This window comes from Acanthaster planci, linkage group LG06, assembly GCF_054643075.1.
Source record: "Acanthaster planci isolate LZ-2023a linkage group LG06, COTS_SCS, whole genome shotgun sequence".
NCBI lineage: Eukaryota > Metazoa > Echinodermata > Asteroidea > Valvatida > Acanthasteridae > Acanthaster > Acanthaster planci.
The window spans coordinates 7,182,181-7,202,241 of record NC_141782.1 but is presented as its reverse complement, the minus strand read 5'-3'; the positions used below and the strand labels follow the sequence as shown (position 1 = coordinate 7,202,241).

The following is a 20,061-nucleotide window of genomic DNA, read 5'->3' as shown; positions in this document are numbered from 1 at the left end:
TACTGGTTTGAAAAAAGCGAAAATCTTTCAGTTTATTTCAAGAATTCAATATCAATTATTAACTTAGAATTTCGACTCCCATATCAGCAGTGCGGCTGACGTTACATTACAAGCTCCTTAGTGTATTTTTGCATGTAAACAATAGAGGGCGCTAAACAGTAACACTGTTGACTTTCAGTCATCATTCAAAACCGGTACCCACACAGAGCTGCTCCATGCAAAACCCAAGCCAGCTTGCTGTATAGTTGTACGTACGTTACGTAGGGGACGGAGCTGAGTGGGCTATATGAGGCGTCTGGAAATTTGAAAAAAATTGTCTCCCGACAGACATGACAAAAGCCCTCCTTACTTAATGTCGTTCGTTGACTAAAACATCGTCAGTGTAGCAATGGAGCAAAGGCCGGAAACGCCCATCGTGAGGGAGAGAATTCCGCGGTCGAAATCGCTGATTATGCCAACGATTGCAAACCCGTTTGTGCACAGAATTAAACTGACTATTTGGGATAAAATCAGGGTAAGTGCGTTATTAACAAACATGTTCATCACAGTCATGCCTGTTTAGGGCCTATGTAGCCTACCTCCAGAACTGTAAGGTTTGTGAAAAACCTCACAGTCACAGTTCTGGAAGTAGGTTTACCGTTGACTCTGCCATCTCTGTGTAAGTCTACATTCACTTGGCTGGTTACCGTTTACCATGGTTTACTCTGCCATCTCTGTGTAAGTTTACATTCACTTGGCTGGTTGGTTTACAGTCACTTGGCCCCATTTCCATGTCGTCCCAAGCCACTTCGCCCCTATTAGATTAACCCACTTTGACCCATCTCCACATTGCCCCATCCCCACTTCACCCCATTCCCACTTTGCCGTCCGTGAGTGTGTTACAAAAATACTGGCCTCTTCAAAAAATGGTCGAGAGGCCTAGATGGGAGTTCCACAAACGACATGTAGTTATAGAAATCCCTACAGCATTAAGTTAATGTTGACTGTGTTGTCCATTATGGTGAATTAAGACATATGGTTGGACTAGCACCGGGGTTATTTCTCATCACCTACATGTAGTATGTACGGTCACCGTGGCATGAATAGACTGGTTGCCACACTCCATTACACATTCTCTTATAGTACGGGTGCGGCACAGCGGGAACCAGCGCTTTGCTCACATTTTTACCACAGCGACAATGAAACACGAATAAAACTTTTTTTCTAACTTGCCGATAAAAATTTTAGGGTCTCGACGAAAAATTTGGGTCCGGCGGTCGGGAAATTGGAAGCATTATTTTGGCCTTTGAAAGTTGGATTCTCCGATCGTTATTTGGGTACTCAAACGTTGATGTTTTTATTTGTTGCATCTAGGCCAATGCCTCTGTTACTAAAGAACAGCATGAATGATAATCAATGGGGAAGTGCAAATGGGGCGAAGTGGTTGGGGCGAAGTAGAAATGGGGCGAAGTGACCGACACCTGACTGGTTAAACCATAGAGCAAGGTAAGGAAATGAAGATACTGTTATTACAAAATGTTTCAAGTGGAAATAAAGTGAAAATGACGTGAAGTAAGTATTGTGCCGGGTTGTTTCCCGCGCCCAACCAGAGTTCGAGGGGTCAAGGTTGAAACTAGTTAGGGTCTTGACTCTAGCCTAAACACACGTTCTTTCTCGGTCCAGATAACTGAAGATATCACTCAGAGTGACCTAAAGGCTAAGCGAGCAAATCCGTTTTGGTGGAAATATACGGCCGATTATGATGACTGTGGTGCTCTCTGTCAATACGGCAATACACAGCAACAAGAACACCAGACAATTAGATTGCCGGTAACCTCACAAAACAGTGAGATTTATTCAAACATTCACAAGTAATTACTTGATTAAATGATTGCTTTGCGTGATCTTGAGGAGGGGCTTAGCAATACACAGCTAATATTGTACTCTGTCACGCGTCACACAACTGGGTCATTCCATGAGGTTGGGGCACAATTTGTGATGGTGTCCTTGTTACATGGGTAACTTTTAAGATTTACCGTCTGTTATGACCTGTAGAGTAGGTCATTTACTATGTAAAAATACATGTAACACACACCTCTGTATTCCGCCTTGCGAGATGTAAAACAATGTCAATTTGGAATCCACATTCGGGGAAAAAGGGGAAAAAGAGGCTCATTTTTACGGAACCCACAGAACAGTTGGCACTGGCACAAATTGTGCCCTAGCCTCATGGAATGACACAAGTCCTCTGTACATGTATATGACATGTACAAACCAATGCCGCATCACATGAATGCTGTCAGCAATGCATGTCCATGAACGCTGGACCCAAGTCGCACTGCGCACCTCAATGTTGCACTGCCTAAACAATATCGCATTGCATAGCCAAGTGCCACTGTAGTGATACGGCCCGCATGTACCAAGCACCACAGCAACGTGGGCCCAGCCCAAATCTACTACATGTACAATGCACCAGCAAGTACATGTACCCCTCCTAATTAACACAACATCAGTGCAATTTCCAGAGCTAGATCTTTTGACAACTACATGTAGGCCTGTGTGTAATGTAAATGTGGAAAAGAATGGTAGAACTTCACATTCAGTGACAATCATTTGCATTTATTTTAAAAGCAAGGTTTTAAACAACTACATGTATGGGGCCTACATGGTAGGGCCTACAATTGTATCTTTTCAAAGAAGGAAAAAGTCTCCTGACTTCAAGTCATCTCGTTGGCTGATAATGTTTAGAAACAAACAGTGATGCCTTCAGGGCTTCATTTTAATAAATACGAGGAGAGCTAAAAATCGCTCTCCTTAATTCACTTTGTTGATTTAAGGAGAGCGATTACCAATTGCTCTCCTTAAATCAACAAAGTGAATTAAGGGGAGCGATTTGCTGTCGCTATCAAAAACCAAGTTAATGTAAACATACTCAATAAAATTAACACAATTTAACTTCTTTTACTGAGTTAACCTTAATCAGTAATGGGTCAAGCAGCAGGGGCTCTAGCCTTTGATCAAGACGCACACAGCGAAATGGATTGTAGACATGGACTTACATAGTATACTAGCCCGACTAGTACGTGTATATTAATATACTACGATAATATATAATTTACTTACAATCTTAATATACTTACGATAATATACCGGTACTGGGACAACGTCTTCATTACATTGCGACTAACATCTAGCTTATACAATTTTGTCCCAGCCATAGCGAAAATTCACAGATTGCATTTTTCCCACTTTTTTTTACCTGACGGAGCTTGCTGAAATTTCGTCTAAATGTTCCTTATGCCAAAAATCAGTCAACGCAGTGGTTATGAATCGGTAAACATGTCCATGGTTAACGTATTTGCAGAAAATTTTATCGAAAATCTACCTCCGATGTCGCTCCCGTTCGAACTCGCTCTGTGTGTGAACTCAGTCGATCCACGGCATCTACTGCATGTTTGGGGGTGTGCATGTGGGTCCGTCATGTAGTCTTTCATCGCACATTGGTTTGGTGGACGTGGGTGCATAACTTAACTAGTCTCCACGCTCGCCTGACAATCCATTTCGCTGCAGCTACTGGGGCTCTGAATTTACTGCTCATGTGCATCCTTTCTTTTTGGTATTTTAAAACGTATTGCACGTCCACTGCAGATTGTATTCATCATCCCTTCCTGTGCTCACAATGCTACTTTGACCAGTGCATTTTCATATAGAACACGGGGCACATTACCCGCCAGAGACTTTTTTCTTTCCTGAGGCATACTTTCTGTTCTCGACAAGCAAACGTTGTTCTTATGCTTGAACCACACGAACACCCTACGGGATCACACACCATCTTCAGCCACTACAGGATTTTTCACAAACTGACTTCTGCTGTTCACAAACGGCCGAGAATGTAGCGCCTGAACTCGACCCGTTCTGGGAGAAAGGTCGGTCGGGCGTGGCCACGTGCGTCCATGGAATTCCATAGGCCTCGCCCACGTGTGCTATCACGTTTGTGTGTTGCCATGCGGGATTCATCAAGCACACGCGCACAACTCAAAGAGTTCGATCACCAGCCCTTGTGTCTTATACATTCAATCTTTGGACTCGTTTGCTACTTTCGACCCAACGAGATTCAAGGGGCTTGTCGTAAATCAACATTTGCTGGTTTGAAGAAAAACCATGCTCTCCTTAAATTTTTAAGGAGCGCTTTTTGTTGCTCTCCTTGGAAAACATCAAGGAGCGCGGAGGAGCGCGGAGGAGCGCGAGCACGATTGCGCTCCTTTAAAATGAAGCCCTGATGCGTTGTGGAAGTTATGCACCTGTTGTGTTAAAAAGGTTAAAAAGTTGGGCTTTCCTGTCAGAGACTCATGAAATGTGATGAGAAATTACCGAGTATGCTTCAATCCTAATCAAACTTTTATTTATTATGCGATTTTTCACCTTCTCTGACCGTTTTTTCTGGTGATTCAGAGTTTGACGGTTGAAAAGTTCATCCAAGATTAAGTGCATTTAAATACATGTGCGGGTACAGTATACAGAAGGGCATAGCATTTCTCCCTCTTTCCATGGCTGCAGTGCATATTGAATTTTGTTAAATGTAGCTCAGAGACACCATGGTGTCATTCTTAAGCTTACCTGCACTTTCCCTCTCTTTTCTGTTGTATCATCTAACTTTAATCTTTTGTCAAGTCAAATAAAAATAAAGTTCACGAGTGTTTTCAGTGACCTGACCTAACTTAAAATTCATGCTGAACCAATACATGTATCTTTTTCTGAAAGTTGAATTTTTTTATCCCATCCTGATGATTAAAAATGTGTTTACTTAATTTTTTTTTAGCTAGTCAGTTTTAAAAAGGTGGCTCTCACTGGGTTGTGCTACCATCCCCTTCCTAAATCCAGCCATTCTTCAACTATTCAACTCTTGTTTCAAGTAGGAATTATTGCACTCTTTACTGACACATTTTCACTTGTAAATTGTGAATTCTTACAAATGCCACAGTCAAAAATTATTGGGCATTATCCCATCTTCTTATTTCTGGCTGAAAAGATTTTGAGCACAAGTAAAAGATTTTACCCTCCTCACATCGATTGCGTTTTCACTTTATTAAGAAACATCCCCTTTTTTTAAAATTTGGCCTCGTGTACTTGTACATGTACTAATATCTACCCCTGTGAGAAATGCTTCATTTGCTAAATTTCCTGGAAGCAAAAATTGTAATCATGAAAGTGTTCTGGGTGAAACATTTCCTCAATGAAAGTGCCCCAGTTACGCCATATACAGTGCACTGTGTAGATTGTCCAAATTTTTCTCCAGCCCAACCATAGTCAGCAAATTTTGATAACAGAATCATAAAATTCAAGATTATAAAGTCATCTTTTCACGTTATTCTTGTTCCCCCTGTAGATTGCAGTAATGTCAGTCACAATAGCTCCCATTCGAGCCATTCTAGCTGTACTCTTTCTGTTTGTCGATTGGCTCTTCTGCAGTCTCATTGTCATGGGACACAGAAAATCCTCCACAGAACAACAGCAGCCATACTCAGGTTGGCGGAGGTGAGTTCATAACAAGTGCGATTTTGAGGTCTATTTTCGGGGGTAGGAAGGATGATCATACCCACATTTCAAAGAAAGTGTGCTTTCTGTTAAATGCAGAATTGTTGTAAAAGTTTGCAAAGTTTCTGCATAGATTTGAAAATGGCACATGCTGCGTGTGCGTACAGGTACATGTACATTGGCCAGTACAAAAATCAAACAAGGCAGAACTTTTCTCAAAGTTGAAGAGACAGTCAACCAACTGCGCCCATATTCTTCAGGTACAGTTAGTGGGTACTTGCCTTTTTGATTCAACAATTTTTATTGTCTTTCCGCTCGATGCCTTTTGAACGTTTTATTATTAAGTACAAGGATTGTGTTAAACAATATCCTGCACAGTGGTGGATTTTTGAAGAGTCTTACTCCTGCGATAGCACGTTTACATGTAGGTTATTTTCAAAAATGTGCTGAATACTGCATCACTCAAAATAGTCCTGTCATGAAGTGCTGTAGAGGAGAAGGTGTGAGTGGTTTAAGCGTTCAAGTTGCAAGGTTCATGTATTTCACAATCACGCACCGATTTTCTTACATTATACATTCCCTAGCTTACTGGGTATCTCTGAGTAATGATTGAAAGGTTCTGTTTATGAATGACTTCCCCCTGGACTGGTGACTCCTTTCTTCGACACTATGCCCACTAGTCAGAACATACATGTACATGTACCTCCAAACTCCAGTTGTGCAGTCGTGCCACCCTTAAACCTGCGGTTACTTACTCACAGGTGTGACTCATACATGTATATGATGTCAGAAGAGGGAGATTTTTCTCAGGCTTGCCTCAGAGCACTAGCTTGCAACATTAACAATGATTGCAAAGAGAAGAAAATTCTCACTTTCAGGGACAACTCTCAGAATATAATTTGTGGAGAATTTAAACTCATAGAATCTGTTAGGGAATGACTGGTAATCCTGTAAATGTCACCCACTTTAACGTCCCACTTGGGATTCAAACTTGGTTTACAAAATTTGAAATATGGCAAAATGTGACCATTTGGATAAGCATGATTTTGATGTGCACGTACATGTACTTCTAGTTTAGTACAAACCTTCCTATTATTGGATTTTGTACGTGTACGTGCGCAAGCTTCACTTGCGTTCAAACTTCCTTAGATATGTTGTGTAATTCTGTTAGATGTTGGATTCCTAGTACCGTAAGAAATGTCCAAAAGGTTGTTTCATTTTTACATACAACACATTGAGCTACAACTGCACTTGTACCAGTGAGTGGTTTTGTCCACTGTGCAAGTATATGGAGATACAGTGAAAAGGTGACACTCTTCTAAATACAGTAAACAGTTATATTATAGCATGGAATTGTACATTGTAGAAAGCTTCAACACCCTTCCAAAAAAGGACCTTGAATCTAACCATAATAATGACAGTTAAATCTTTGAACGTGAAAACTTACTTTTTTTTTACTAAAATCACACTATAATGAATATAAAATCTGACTCATGTCCACATTTTTATGGAATTCCTCTACATGAGCACAACTTACATCTACTGGTACCAAATTCTTTGGGTTTTTTCTTTTGCTGCAAGGTTCAGTCCAAGGTTCAGTACTGCATAATGCATACATGTACATGTACCATACGTGTACATGAACCTGTACATTGCTATGGACATGTATGGTACATGTATCTTACATGTTGATCTCTGTAATATGTGGGTCATGGGTGTTACAATTTAGCTACTGTATTAGGTGACGTATTTAGGTCCATAAGTATTTACGCTTATCTGGCGATCCTCTGTTTAATGGTTGCTACATGTATGTTCAGTTACCTGTGTATATCAAACGTCAGGATCGAGTGAAAAAGCTCAGGAGTTTTATATAAAATACTGCACCTGAATGAGTAAAGTCTAAAAACTTAAATTGTCCATTTGTTACACTGATTTCTGAAGACAGCGGTTTCATTTATTCATGTTGGATGTGAAATTATTGCTTACAAGAACCTTGGCTGCTGTATACATGTACATGTATGTAGCTTTAATGAGCTGTTTATGATTTAAGAAAGGAAATTCTGTCAGGCTATAAATAAATAAGTTCCCTTGCCCTTTTGTTTGAATGACCTGATTCGTGTGGGAATTTCTAAAAATGTTTGACCAAAGTCCATACAAATAGTAGTAAGTTTTAGTACATGTACTTGTTTCTTGGAATCATTTTTCTCCTCCTCATAGACCAGTTAATGGGGAGCCTTTGTGTGTGATGTGAGCATGACTAACCATTGCATGCAGGGTGATCAGCTACTATGTGCACAAGTACATGTGACCTCATGCATGGACATTCTGAAAGGTACCAAGGGTTGGCAGAGGGTCTCTGTAGAGTGAAGAGTTTAGGGCTGTCGTACTTGTGAGAGCAGTTTGCAATGGTGAATTCTTTGTGGCAAAATTTCATAGATCTATCTTACCTCTAACAGCCTTAAGTATTTCCCTAAAAATATGCTTGGGAGCCACCAAAAAGACAATGGCACTTGTACTACATGTACAGTGTAGCTGTTGGCATACAAGTTCACTGTGTCATACTTTTGCTTTATTTACAGTAATGGTACCTACACTTTTATTGTTTGAATCTCTCTTTCTCCGTCCCCCCCTTTATTTAATTTGGATTCTGGGTATCCTTTTCTTGGAGTCAACATAAACTTATAAGAAATGGCCAGTCTACCGTACATGTACATGTAATTAGTTGTCAATTGTTACAAAGAAGTTACATGTACATAAAAAGAAATAAACTGCATAGCAGTTTTGAAATTGGAAAAGAAATGGTCCAAATGCTGTGAATACAAATTGCATGTACAAAGGAAAGATCACAGATCCACAGGCTGAAGATGATTGGATTTTATAATGGAATTTTTTCCCCTTACTCTGTAGAAGCCCGGATCGCAGCAGATTTCAATGAGTTTGATAAAAACTGATCTCCATCAGAAATACATGGACACACTGAGAATTTCCGGTTTATAAGTTCATTTGCAGAGAAAAGAACAAACATTGGGAATTGGACGTGGTTTCTGTGACTTGCCTGGTTAAACATTTTGATACACTACTTGTACCACTCATATTCACTCTTGAGCTAGTCAGTGCAGTTACAGTGTCATTTGAATGGCTCATCACATTTAGCTGTTTGTTTTTTTTTTTCTGTTTTGTGGTTTTTCTCCCTTTCTTTCTGTGCATCTCCACAACACAGTTTGTTACGCAGATTTCCAGTGGGTTTTGTGTACCGGGCATTGTTTTTCGTGATGGGCTTCCACCGAGTGGACATACGGGGCACGCAAGCCCCACCATCGGAGGCTCCCATAGCCGTGGCTGCATGCCACACCTCCATCTTTGACGGTTTGCTGTTCTACGTGATGGGGTATCCGACGGTGATTGCTAAAACGGGGATGAAAGATTACCCTCTAATTGGACGTACGTAGGTTTGACAAATCGGCGGGAAAACTGCATCATAAAAGCCAATTGATGCCTTGGAGTAATTTATAGGATCACAGCATCTTCAAAATGTTTCCGTACTTTTTTTTGGCTCATACATCTATGTTGCATGTTGATTCCGTTGTTTTTTGTTCCCTCTGCCTGAGCATGTTGGTTTTTCACATTGTCTGGTTGTCTAAGTTACGTTGTGTCCATGTATCATGCTGGTTATCAGGCAACAGTAAGATTGAGTCTTGGTATTTCTCTGAACCCAGGCAGTGAGACATGTTACAAGGGGCAGGCTTACTCTACGGAATGTATTGCAGTGGCTGATGTTCAGTCGTTTGTAACTGTGATGGCTTACAGTACATTACATGTACTACTTACGTCACCTTATTGTGGAAAAAATCTCTAGGCAGGTTTACTGAAACAAATCTGAAATACGTGTACTTTGGCTTCACTCTACTGCTTCCTTTTGCATTTTGTGTCACCAAGTTGCAGTATGTGGAGCACTGTCAAGCACTATGCATGCTACAAAAGTGCAAGTTCAACCACCTCAATCTTACATGTTGGTCTGAGAGGAAAGCTTGCGCTGGTCATACATGGTACCTTGTACCATACAAGGTACATGTACATGTACTTTGATGTTCTTGATCTATTAGCACAGTGTAACAAAGCTAGTACTCATGAGGGACATTATACCCCCCCCTCCCGGCACCCACCTTAACCTTGAATGCTATTCAATCCACGTGTGGAAATAAACCAACTCCCAAAATGCAGTCATTTGGTTGCTAATATGTAACTTGCCACCCCCCATCCCCACACTTTGTGCTACACTTTTACAGTCTTGCATGCTGCTACAGTACGCGTAAAAAGTGTGTGGTGAAAGTTCCTTTGCAGTACTGTAAGTTTCAAGCAAACTGTCCCATGTATGCAGACTAAGACCTCCCCTTCCCTCGGGAACCTGCTTTTGCCAATCTTCACAGCCTGATGTGTATCTGACCGTAGACTTCTAGGCAGCTGGTTTCTACGAAACATTATACATTAATCAACTCCAAAAGACCTTTGCTTCGAACATAATTAGTACATATTATACATGTACATGTGTACATTAATTGTGTGCTTCAACATGGTAGTCTTGCACTTGTTGCATGGTGGTAGAGATTGAAAATAAGTCTTGATAATCTTGCATGTCACAGTGGTGATGTACAGTATGTGTAGTGGTGTAATTGTGGTAGCTGCATGCTAGTGCTTTGTCTCGTTCTTCCCCCACATTTCCCCATCTGCTTTGTTTCTCAGTTAAACAATACTGTGTACATGTACGTGCATAGATATTGTGCTTGTGTATCATGAAGAAATTGAAGACAATATTCTTCTTGCTCTGCCCTGTTTCAGAATTGGGTGATTTTGATTAAGATGGGTCATCAAAATAGAAGAGTCAATTGTGATGTACCGGTACCAGTATGCACATTCTAGTATGCACATTCTACTGAAAGGTTCCATGTTTATTTAAAGTTGTAATTGAATAATGTAAAGCACTTTAGGCCAGTTTATACTTCAGATGAACGCTATACTGAAGTGAATTGATGCTATGAAGCATTTGCTGGAAAATTCACTGGAGTTGAAATGCATTCAACTTTGGCAAATTCACAGCCCCAGTGTTTGATTTGACAAGATTTCGCATTCCTGTTCACTTTCATGCCAAGTATGAATGGGCATTTACATGTACCTTTGCTCATTGGAGCAAGTAATTTACCTGCGTGTGTTTTCCGAGAGTAAAGTTCTCTTTTTAATATTATCTATTCAATAGTTAGGATAAATCCAGTGCGGTAGGCTTTGGCAATGTTAGTGCCTGAATGGAATTCAATCAACTTACATTTACACCAAACTCAGATGTAGGCAGGAATTAACTCTGAAGCATGGTGGTTATGTGAATCGATCTCTTAAAGTTCCCTGGGGATTGATATCCAGGCAGTGTGCAACCATTTGTAAGACTGGCTGACAGTAATTTCCCAACATTTACTGGACAAAGTCACAGTTGGGAGATGTTTGTACCAGTCTTACAGTACCTCTGTCACAGCACATAAAGGCAGGCCAATTTGAAACCACCCTGAGCATGCCAAGCTGCAACTCTGCCTTTTTCTTGACAGCATCCTTTTGAAAATGACATTCAGAGAAGGAACTTATGACATATGTTTTTGGCATATGACATTATTTGTTGTTGTTGTTGACAAGAACTGACATGGGTAATTGAGCACATACATGTACAGTAGGATAGTTTTTGGGTCATTTTGGACGGTGTTCTCCTGCCTTGCCTAGAAATATATACACGTATATATATACATGTACATATACAGGTGTAGTTCTCAGCCTGAACATCATGCTAGCACTTTTGGTGAGTTGAAGGTAAAATATTGAGTGAAGTCTGCCACTGTGCATTAATTTTTTTTCTCAACTTTTGCATTCAGTGTTATAACTTGTACGTTCTGTGTACGTAGCACCCCAACGTGTTATCCTACTCAAACCTCAACTTTCCACACTTTTGACAGTATTGCACATATGTACCTGTACTGTGATTGGGCATCTGAATATATGTACATATAGAGTTGGAAGTCCAGAGTTTGCCCCCTCCCCCAGACTGAGAATGTGGATTTTTAACTGAAGTGGCCTGCTGTCGAGAAGACACTCAGGCAGAACTGCACAGTGATGGTGATCATTGAACAGTTGTGTATCATTTCTAACTCAAGTTCCATCTTGAGTAAAACTTTGAAGCCCTAGTAAGATTTGTGCTTTCAGTTTGTTTGTTTTTTTACATGAAAATGTCCACCTATTGTTTACCTAGTCCCCCATTCTACATGCGTGTGTGTTTTCCCCTTTTCTCCCCATGTTACAGAAGTATGCAGGATTTTGTGATGAAACTCGGCCGAGTTCATATCTTCCTCCTGGGTTTCCACTGGATCGAGATCAGAGGTGTGCGGGCAAGCCCCTCCGAGGCTCATATCCTGGTCTTGGCACCCCACAGCAGCTACATGGATGCGCTCATAGTGTTTGCGTGCCATGGGGTCGTCAGTGGGGTGTCCAGGGAAGAAAACGGGAGGGTGCCCCTGTTCGGAAGTAGGTGTTGTGAAAAGCAGGATGGCGTCAGTTCTCTATACAGTTTGTCACTGTGTTTCTCTGTGTGGCAGCCCAGGTAGGCTTCAGCACTTGCCAGTTACCAAGGTTGCACATTATATAGGAAGATTTCAGAAGTTGCCTTTAAATTTTAAATATCTTTTCCTCTGTGGAGCACCGATGTGTGACATTTTGAACTAGGAAGTGTGGTGCAAATGAATGGAGTACGTGCACATGTTGGTTCACCCGCTGGTTCTTGTGCTAATGCCTATTACAAACAAAACTGTGCATGTGACATGCATGTATTCACTTTCGTGCTCTATAAATTTTGGCTTTTGCACATGTGTACATCCCTTAGGTAAGGATTCTGTGCTTAAAGGGTTTGCACAGAAGTTTTCTGTTAGCGCGGTTAGCGCAGAATGGAGATCATAAGCATGGAATTCTGCGGTAAGCAGTGCCATGAAATTAGGCCCAGAACAATCATCCCACATTGTTTGAATTTCACACTTAAGCACTGATATCAAATGTTATACCCGCAAAGTCTTCCTATGACCAGTCAGGCCCAACCTCTGTTTGGACATTGTGTAAAGATTTGAACAGTTTGAAACATTTCAAAAAATACCCTGAATGCCCATTTCCACGGCAACATGTACCGGTATTGGGCATGCTGTCCCACCTCGCACTCAAACATTGCTCCATTTCTTCTGTTCCAAGACTATTAACCAGAAATAACAACCCTGGGCTGAACATGCTCTCCAATTAGATACAAATCAGATTCATTTTGTATGAATCCTACTTGGGCAGTAATACACTTTTACACAGTAAATGTACAGAGAATCTGAGGCTGTCGGGCTGGTGTTATGTTTGTCTTGTAATGCTAACATGTGTGGAATCTGTATCACTCACAAGATCTGCCATTCCATGCATTCATTTTCACACATATTAAAGGGATCATCTGCCAACAAGGTTGGGGTGACTGCAATGTCCTGTCTCCATCATGCGCACAGTTGCAATGAGACACATTTCATATTTCATGTTAATTTTTATTGTAATACCGGTATGCTTCTGAGAATTACAGGCCTAACCAACTTCAAAATGCACTTTTGATAACTGAAGTTTAAAATTTGTTCCAAAAGGTTAAGAGAAACAAGAAGAGTCCAGACTTGTCAACCCTTCGCTCAGTAGAACTATACTGTAACTTTCATTCTGGCAGAAAAAAGTTGGAAATCTTTCACTTGGAGGAGTTTTTCTTGCCATATCCAGTGTCCAAACTTTCTGGCCTGTAAAATATAAATTGTAGAACTGCAGGCTCTTGAAGGAACACAAGATGTACTGTATACTGTGGGAATGATATCAAACCCTGAATGTTTTTGACCTAAAAAGTTCATCTTGACTGTGAAAGTATGTGAATGTTATTGGCGTAAGTACAGCACTGCTGTATCTCTTTTTCCCCTAGAGTTGAAGGACAAGGTGCCTTCAATGGCCTGAGGATGGGGGGGTGTTTACAGGTGGAAAACATGATTTTTATTCATCAAGAACGAACTACCGGTAGGAAACGGTTGGCTATATTTGAACTTGCCAGAATTATATTCTCCTTGCTCTCTGCCAGATGTTAACCACTCCCTGCCGGGCAACCCGCTTTATATGCAGAGCCGGAGAGCCCGGAACTGGGACAAAAGAGTTGGGCCTTATAACAAAAGTCCCTGCTCAGCACAAAAGACTGAGCTGCTGGGCATTACCGACATTTTTTTGCTCTCAATAGTGGAGATAATCCAGTCTTGTTTTGAAACAGTATACCACGGTTTGAGGCATTTAGAGCGAGCGAATTACCACCGGGGAGAAAAGCTCTCCACCACCGCAGCGATGAGCCACACAGCACCGCTGCATGCTACTCTGGCCCCTATTGAAAAGAGGTCAGCAGTGCACTGTGCCGTTTTGTTTCGGGAACAAAAGAATCTTACATAACACCGCACAATCTGGGCTCTTTTTCCAAGGCTGCAGGCCTGGCTAAAATATTTAGAAGGCAATGAATTTTACCTGTCAGCTTTAGAATAGTGTCCAAAGAGTCCTTCATTTTGGTATAAACAGCCATTAAATAAAATGATGAATTTTTGAAGAATTTTGAAAACGGAAAATCTTGAAAATGAGCCGGCATCTTGTCTTGCTCAAGAAAAATCCACCCGGCAGCAAGTGGTTAAGATTTGATTTATACATCCTAATTGGATGTGTAACTATTTAACCAACTCTTAATAGAAATGTATAAATAATTTAAAAGTTTTATTTTTTATTTAGTTTTCATTTTTAATCAAATACTGTTTCACAACACACATGTATACCCAGTTAATGTACATTGTACTTCCCTGGTAGAATATGCACCTTTTTATTGTGACATGACAAGTACGGTGCCAGGAAGTTAGGGTAATGGCCATTACCCTTCAGTACTTCCTGTGCAGATATACTTGGATCCATAACACTATGGGTGGGGTTAACAGTGGTGCAAATTATCTTCCAATTGTATGCAGTAAATGGAAGCTTATTTTAAAGCAAAACTGTACACTACATGCATCTTCAACATGAAAGGTAGTGTTCAGTCTGGAGTGGATGGGTGGAAAAATAAGTAACACCATTGAAGATAGATACAGTACGTAGTGGCCTGTAGTAGTAGCCGTAGTTGTTATCTTGGTAGTGTTTAGCACTTGTTTGTGCCCTTGATTACAGTCAGGATTTCATCTAGGATTGAATTATGTACCTGTCCTTGCTCATGCAGTGTAAAAAAACTGGCTGTGTGCACCCTGCAGGAAGTGTGAAACCAAAACCCCTTACTGATGCTGTTTGACAAGCCCCTGTTTCCATTGTACCCCCAGTGCTTTGGGTGGAAATCTGAATATTGTTTACTACATTCACCAGTGCTAAAGACTGGTAAATGTAAATTTATACAAGCAAAAACTGCCTGTCTGGAAATCATTTTGCCTGTCCTTGGGACAGGTGCACAGGTGGCTTGATAAGACAATGAACACAATGCCTGAGGAGACATGAAGGCTACATGACATTCATTTAAGGGCTGGCATTGGCACACTTACTCATAAACTGTAGTACATGTATATTTAATTGGGGAAGGTGAACAACAGTGACAGTATACAACTGAAGTAACAAAAGCAGTATAATATGATAACGGCAGCAGTCATAGCAAGTGTATAACATACATGTTACATATCCATGCATCTGGGTGCAGTACATGTAGGTGTCAATGTACAATTGTACATGTACATGTATGAATGAGTGTCGCATACTTCGTGTAGTTGTGCTAACCACAGATGGCCAGAACAGGTGGCCATAACAGCAGCAACATTGGTAGCATCTGCCTCAGATTGGTTGCAAAGATGGGACCAGCTGTGACAAAGCATCATGGGTGCACATTCCATTCTGCAGCTGAGTCATAGTCCTTGATTGTTATCATCATGTACATGAAGTGTATCTTTTATGCTGACGAGTGATTTCAATCACCATTACAATTTTTTGGGGGGGATTCATTGATTCAAAATTATAAAGCTCTCAGGAATACATGTACATGTATATCCTTGTATGCATTGAGTTTCTAAAACAGACTCAGTCTTTGTAGCCTTGGGTATGTGCGGTTCATGTTCATATGTGGCATTATAATCTGAGTACGTACAGTACTCATCAGTTTGAAAGTAAGTCTTTTTTTTTTCAAAGTTTAAGTGGCCATATGCCAGGTTATGCATCCCTTTTCATTTAAGCACCTTGAGGATGGTTGGTTTTAAACAACCATTACACGCACTGTGATCATTCGCCAAGGACAGTTTACACAACATGTAGTGATAGATGCTTGATTATACAGAAGTAGACGTCTACTCTTGTTGTGATCCAAAATGCTGCATTTCAGTAGTCTAGAGAGTGCATGCAGTTGCATGCTTACATTTGTTGCATTCGGCCTGTGCATGGGAAACTAGGTGCATGGATAGATTGATTTCCTTTGACTATTGGAATTTGCATATTCGTCTCCATTCCATTCTTTCAATGTTTTCACAGCACCTGACCGAGTCTCTCTGTTTCATCTCCCCCTCATGTATCCTCCTCTGCCCGTCTCTCTGTCTGTGATTGTCGTCTTGCTGTCCAGCTGCATTGTCTGTGTACATGTTTACATACATGTATACAGAGTGGGCCTATTTATCATCTCTCGCCGTTTTCTTTATTCTTCCGCTGTCTACAACTCACAATTTACAAGGAGATTTAATATTTTTTTCTTTGCGGAGCATACTTGATAAAACAAAATTGCTATTCTTTGTTAGCAAAGTGTCTTCAATTATTTTTATAAAGAAATCTTTTTGCAGTTGGGGGGGGGAAGATTGCTGAAAGCAAACCGTTGGTATGAACGTGTATAGCCAAACCATTTTGAAACCAGTGTGATGAGTTTCAACTGTCACAACAATACTAGTAGAGAAGCTTTGCGTAGGAGCCATCTTGGGGGAGGCGAAGTTCTTTGTTCAACAGGGAAACCTCCTTTGTGCATAAACTATACAACAGTAGCACTGGCCCACAAGGTACTTGTAGCAGCCATGCAAACCCTCAACAGGTTCCTAAGTATTAAATGGCCTGGTGAAGGGAAGATCAAACAAATCCACTCCTTGCAGCAGGCAGTGTTAGTATGTCAAATACTTTCTCAGTACACCATTTTGTTACACCATTTTGGATACTGCCTGCCATTGTCATTTGTTCATCTCTTACCTTCTCTGACAATTGCATCTTGTCTCGTGTGCTCGTTTTCATGCAGTGAGTTAGGCCAAATGGTAACAAGCTTGAAATTGTTTAATTGGTGATTGTAATTGACAAAATGTTACATGACTCTGATTTTAGACACATCACCTCATGCAAGGCACACATTAGTCATTGTGTCCATTGATTTTGAGAGATCCTATCACTATTGGCATGAGTTACTAGTAGCATAACACGTTATCAGTTACAATTTTATTCCTGCTTTAAATTTATAGTTATTTTCAAAGGAAGAATGTATCCCTGTGCAAGGTTGAGGCCAAGGACAACATTGGCCAACATGCAAAAGAGTGTGAGACACCAAGGGCAGAAACACTGGATATGAAAAACTGTACATCTTTTGGTCTTCTTGTTTCAGTATTCAAGATATATTTGTAAGTCACTGCCTTGTTGGTAACTGTGCCCCACACTTAAAATTTAAAACACTGGTGAAAAAGATGTAAATCCACATTGAGATTGCTGCACATCTAGTTGGAAATTGGTGTACTTGTACTGTGCATATGCATCAAACAACACTGTGCAAATGTCAAAAACAGTGCCCATAAAGAAATTGGTCCTTCCATTCACATGCGAGTAGAGATCATGGTATCATTTACAATCTGCATTACATGGTTCAAAATACTGATGCTAGCCTAATGCATAGTTCTGCTGTACTTTGGACTGCTCTTTTGGCCCACCGTACCGGTACTTTGTTCATGTTCTGTTACCATTTGGCTTGGCCCTTTTCGAATTCCTGCTGCCAAAGTCTGTGTAATAGTGTTCCCCCATGCCAATTTACCCCTCTTCCCGTATCCAGCTTTGGTTGACAGCCTTCAGCCGGTCTATGTCTCAAGGACGGATCCCAACTCGCGTCTCAAGACCATACAGGAGATCAAGAGACGATGTCAGCCGGACAGCCAGTGGCCTCAGATTGTCATCTTCCCAGAAGGCACCTGTACAAATGGCTCTTGCCTCATCACATTCAAAGGAGGTTAGATGGTGACTAGTTCTAGACAACTACAGCTAAAATAGACTAGGAACAAGCTTTCTTTTGTAGGCTGAAAATGAGGACAAAAGAGGCTTTACATATTTTAAAATGCCGTCAGAATATTATTCTAATCCTTGAACACTGCCATCATTTTTAGAACATGTGCCGCTTCACATTAATATCTAAAGCAAAGTGTTACGAATGAAACTGTAAGCCATTATTAGAAAGAAATGCCCATGTCTTTGAAGGTTAACCACATCAAGTACTCTGTCTTGACCCCCAATGATTTCAGTGTATGTAAGGTTCCCAACGTTAGTCACTTTTGTCACCCAATTGCAATAAGCCTTTTACGAGTTAAATTTGAATAAAATCTGGTACACTGAGTTCTTTAAATTCACGTGAACATAATAATTGGAATTCTCCATACTAAAGCCACTGTTGCTTTACCTCGTGATTTTGGGCAAGCTTTTGCTTAGTTACATAAGAGACGCCTTGCAACAATACACTGTGTTCAATGGTAAAGAAGGGCACAAAGGAACCAGTCCATTCCAGAGATGGTGGTCACTAAGCAAAAGCTTGCCCCGAATCACGAGATATAGCAACAGTGTCTTCAGTCTTGGGAATTCAAATTGATATGTTTATGTGCAATCAGATAACTCAGTATACCAGATTTTTTTCAAATTTAACTCGCAAATGGCTTATTATTTACAAGCAATTGTGCATTGCACTGCATTAAAATTTTTACCTGAAAAAAGTACAAATTAACTGAAAACATAATCTGTTGTATAAAATTTCCCAGCTGGAACCATGTGTACCATATATACTTTGGTAGCATGATACCATGAAATTCAAGTACAAATTTCACATAAAGTACGCTTTCATGAATTTTGTATGCCGTGCCCTGAATTTTGATAAAAAAGACAGGGGTAGAGCAAAGAGTGCATGAACTTTTGTTCCTCAGAACGGCCTATGGTGATTGAAATGCTAGCAATGTGGCCATTTTTCCAGGGTATCCTCTTAGGTTTAAAGTCCTTTGGGAATGTTGCAATGCAGTTTGTTTATTTTTAATTTAGGGGGTACCACTATTTAAAGCGTTGGCAGCCTGACAGGTGTTGGCTATGCCTCAGTGCTGTTGAATATATTGAGAGTGATGGTGACAATTGCCTAGCATCATCCATGGTGCGGTCTGCTTCTTTATCCTACATTGTGTTCACTTGGACCAAATTTCACTACAGAAAAAGTCACAAATCAGTTTAGAACTATAATAGCATAGGCTCAGTGCTAAAAGGTCATTAGTCTGAGTATGGAAGAAAGATTTTGTTAAAACAGACTACAATTTCGTTTTACATTCATTTATAAAACTAGTTTTCAGGCTAATATATATCAATTTCAACCAGTTTTCTTGCCCAAATTCATTTTCAAATACCTTTTTGAATAAGGACCTTTCATTGCAATTTGTCATAAAGGACCCTTTAGCACAGACACGCCAATAAGTGCTCTTACATATCACATATTTCAGCCAGTAACGCGCAGGTGGTTGTTCCAAACTGCCCAAAGCGCATTGATTTTTTTCTGCTTACCAACTGTAAGAGTGGAAGTTTATCACAAATGACATTTCTTTTATGACTTCCATACAGTCAGTCCCTTCATATCCCTTCCCCTTCCTTGCCACAGTAATTGTAATTGTGTCAACTATTTTCACTCCCTCAGAAGAATTCTCTTTAAAGTCTTCTGAGGGATTATGTACTTTCACATAACTGTACATGTACACTAAGTTTGTTTAGAATGGTACACATTAGCAGGAACTTAAATACATGTATGTCGTGTCTTTGTTGCTTTTATTTGCTTTCAGTCATTTTGGATAACATTCAACACTTTCTGCATCTGTTTCATTTCATGTTCTCAATTCGAGGCTCAAAGGAGTAGTTAGGAATTATTTGTCAAGCTTATTTTCTTGTTGAGATGGTGCTCAAGTTGCACAAGATTTGTTAAACCAAGTTTTATCCTGTCTCGTCGTGTTACAGGTGCCTTTTACCCTGGCGTTCCAGTGCAGCCTGTGGCAGTACAGTACAAGAATGATCTGGACACATTTACTTGGACATGGGATGGGCCTGGAGCGTAAGTGTGCCCTTTATTGTGCTTGGAAGTCTTTAAAAGTCTTGCTGGGCTCCCTGAGACTTTGCAAGTTGTGTCAGAGTTTCAGTTTAGATTCTTTCTCCAGGAAGAAAGGAATTGCC

The 20,061-nt window shown here is 40.4% G+C and overlaps 1 protein-coding gene across 4 annotated transcripts in view; it reads left to right on the top strand.

Annotated features, from left to right (window-relative positions):
- The first annotated feature begins 185 nt into the window (after positions 1-185).
- lpcat2 (lysophosphatidylcholine acyltransferase 2) overlaps positions 186-20,061 on the top strand; it is a 31,110-nt gene continuing 11,234 nt past the window's right edge. The window contains exons 1-7 of one of the 4 annotated variants that reach the window (XM_087137795.1): positions 386-514; positions 1,354-1,485; positions 5,366-5,514; positions 11,849-12,145; positions 13,523-13,614; positions 17,654-17,827; positions 19,849-19,942. In XM_087137795.1, the coding sequence (XP_086993921.1) occupies positions 5,375-5,514; positions 11,849-12,145; positions 13,523-13,614; positions 17,654-17,827; positions 19,849-19,942 (797 nt within the window). In that variant the 5' untranslated portion in view covers positions 386-514; positions 1,354-1,485; positions 5,366-5,374. Of the gene's footprint in view, positions 515-1,353; positions 1,486-5,365; positions 5,515-8,734; positions 8,956-11,848; positions 12,146-13,522; positions 13,615-17,653; positions 17,828-19,848; positions 19,943-20,061 lie in introns of all 4 variants that reach the window. The other 3 variants (XM_087137794.1, XM_022236348.2, XM_022236347.2) reach the window with 3 other exon arrangements.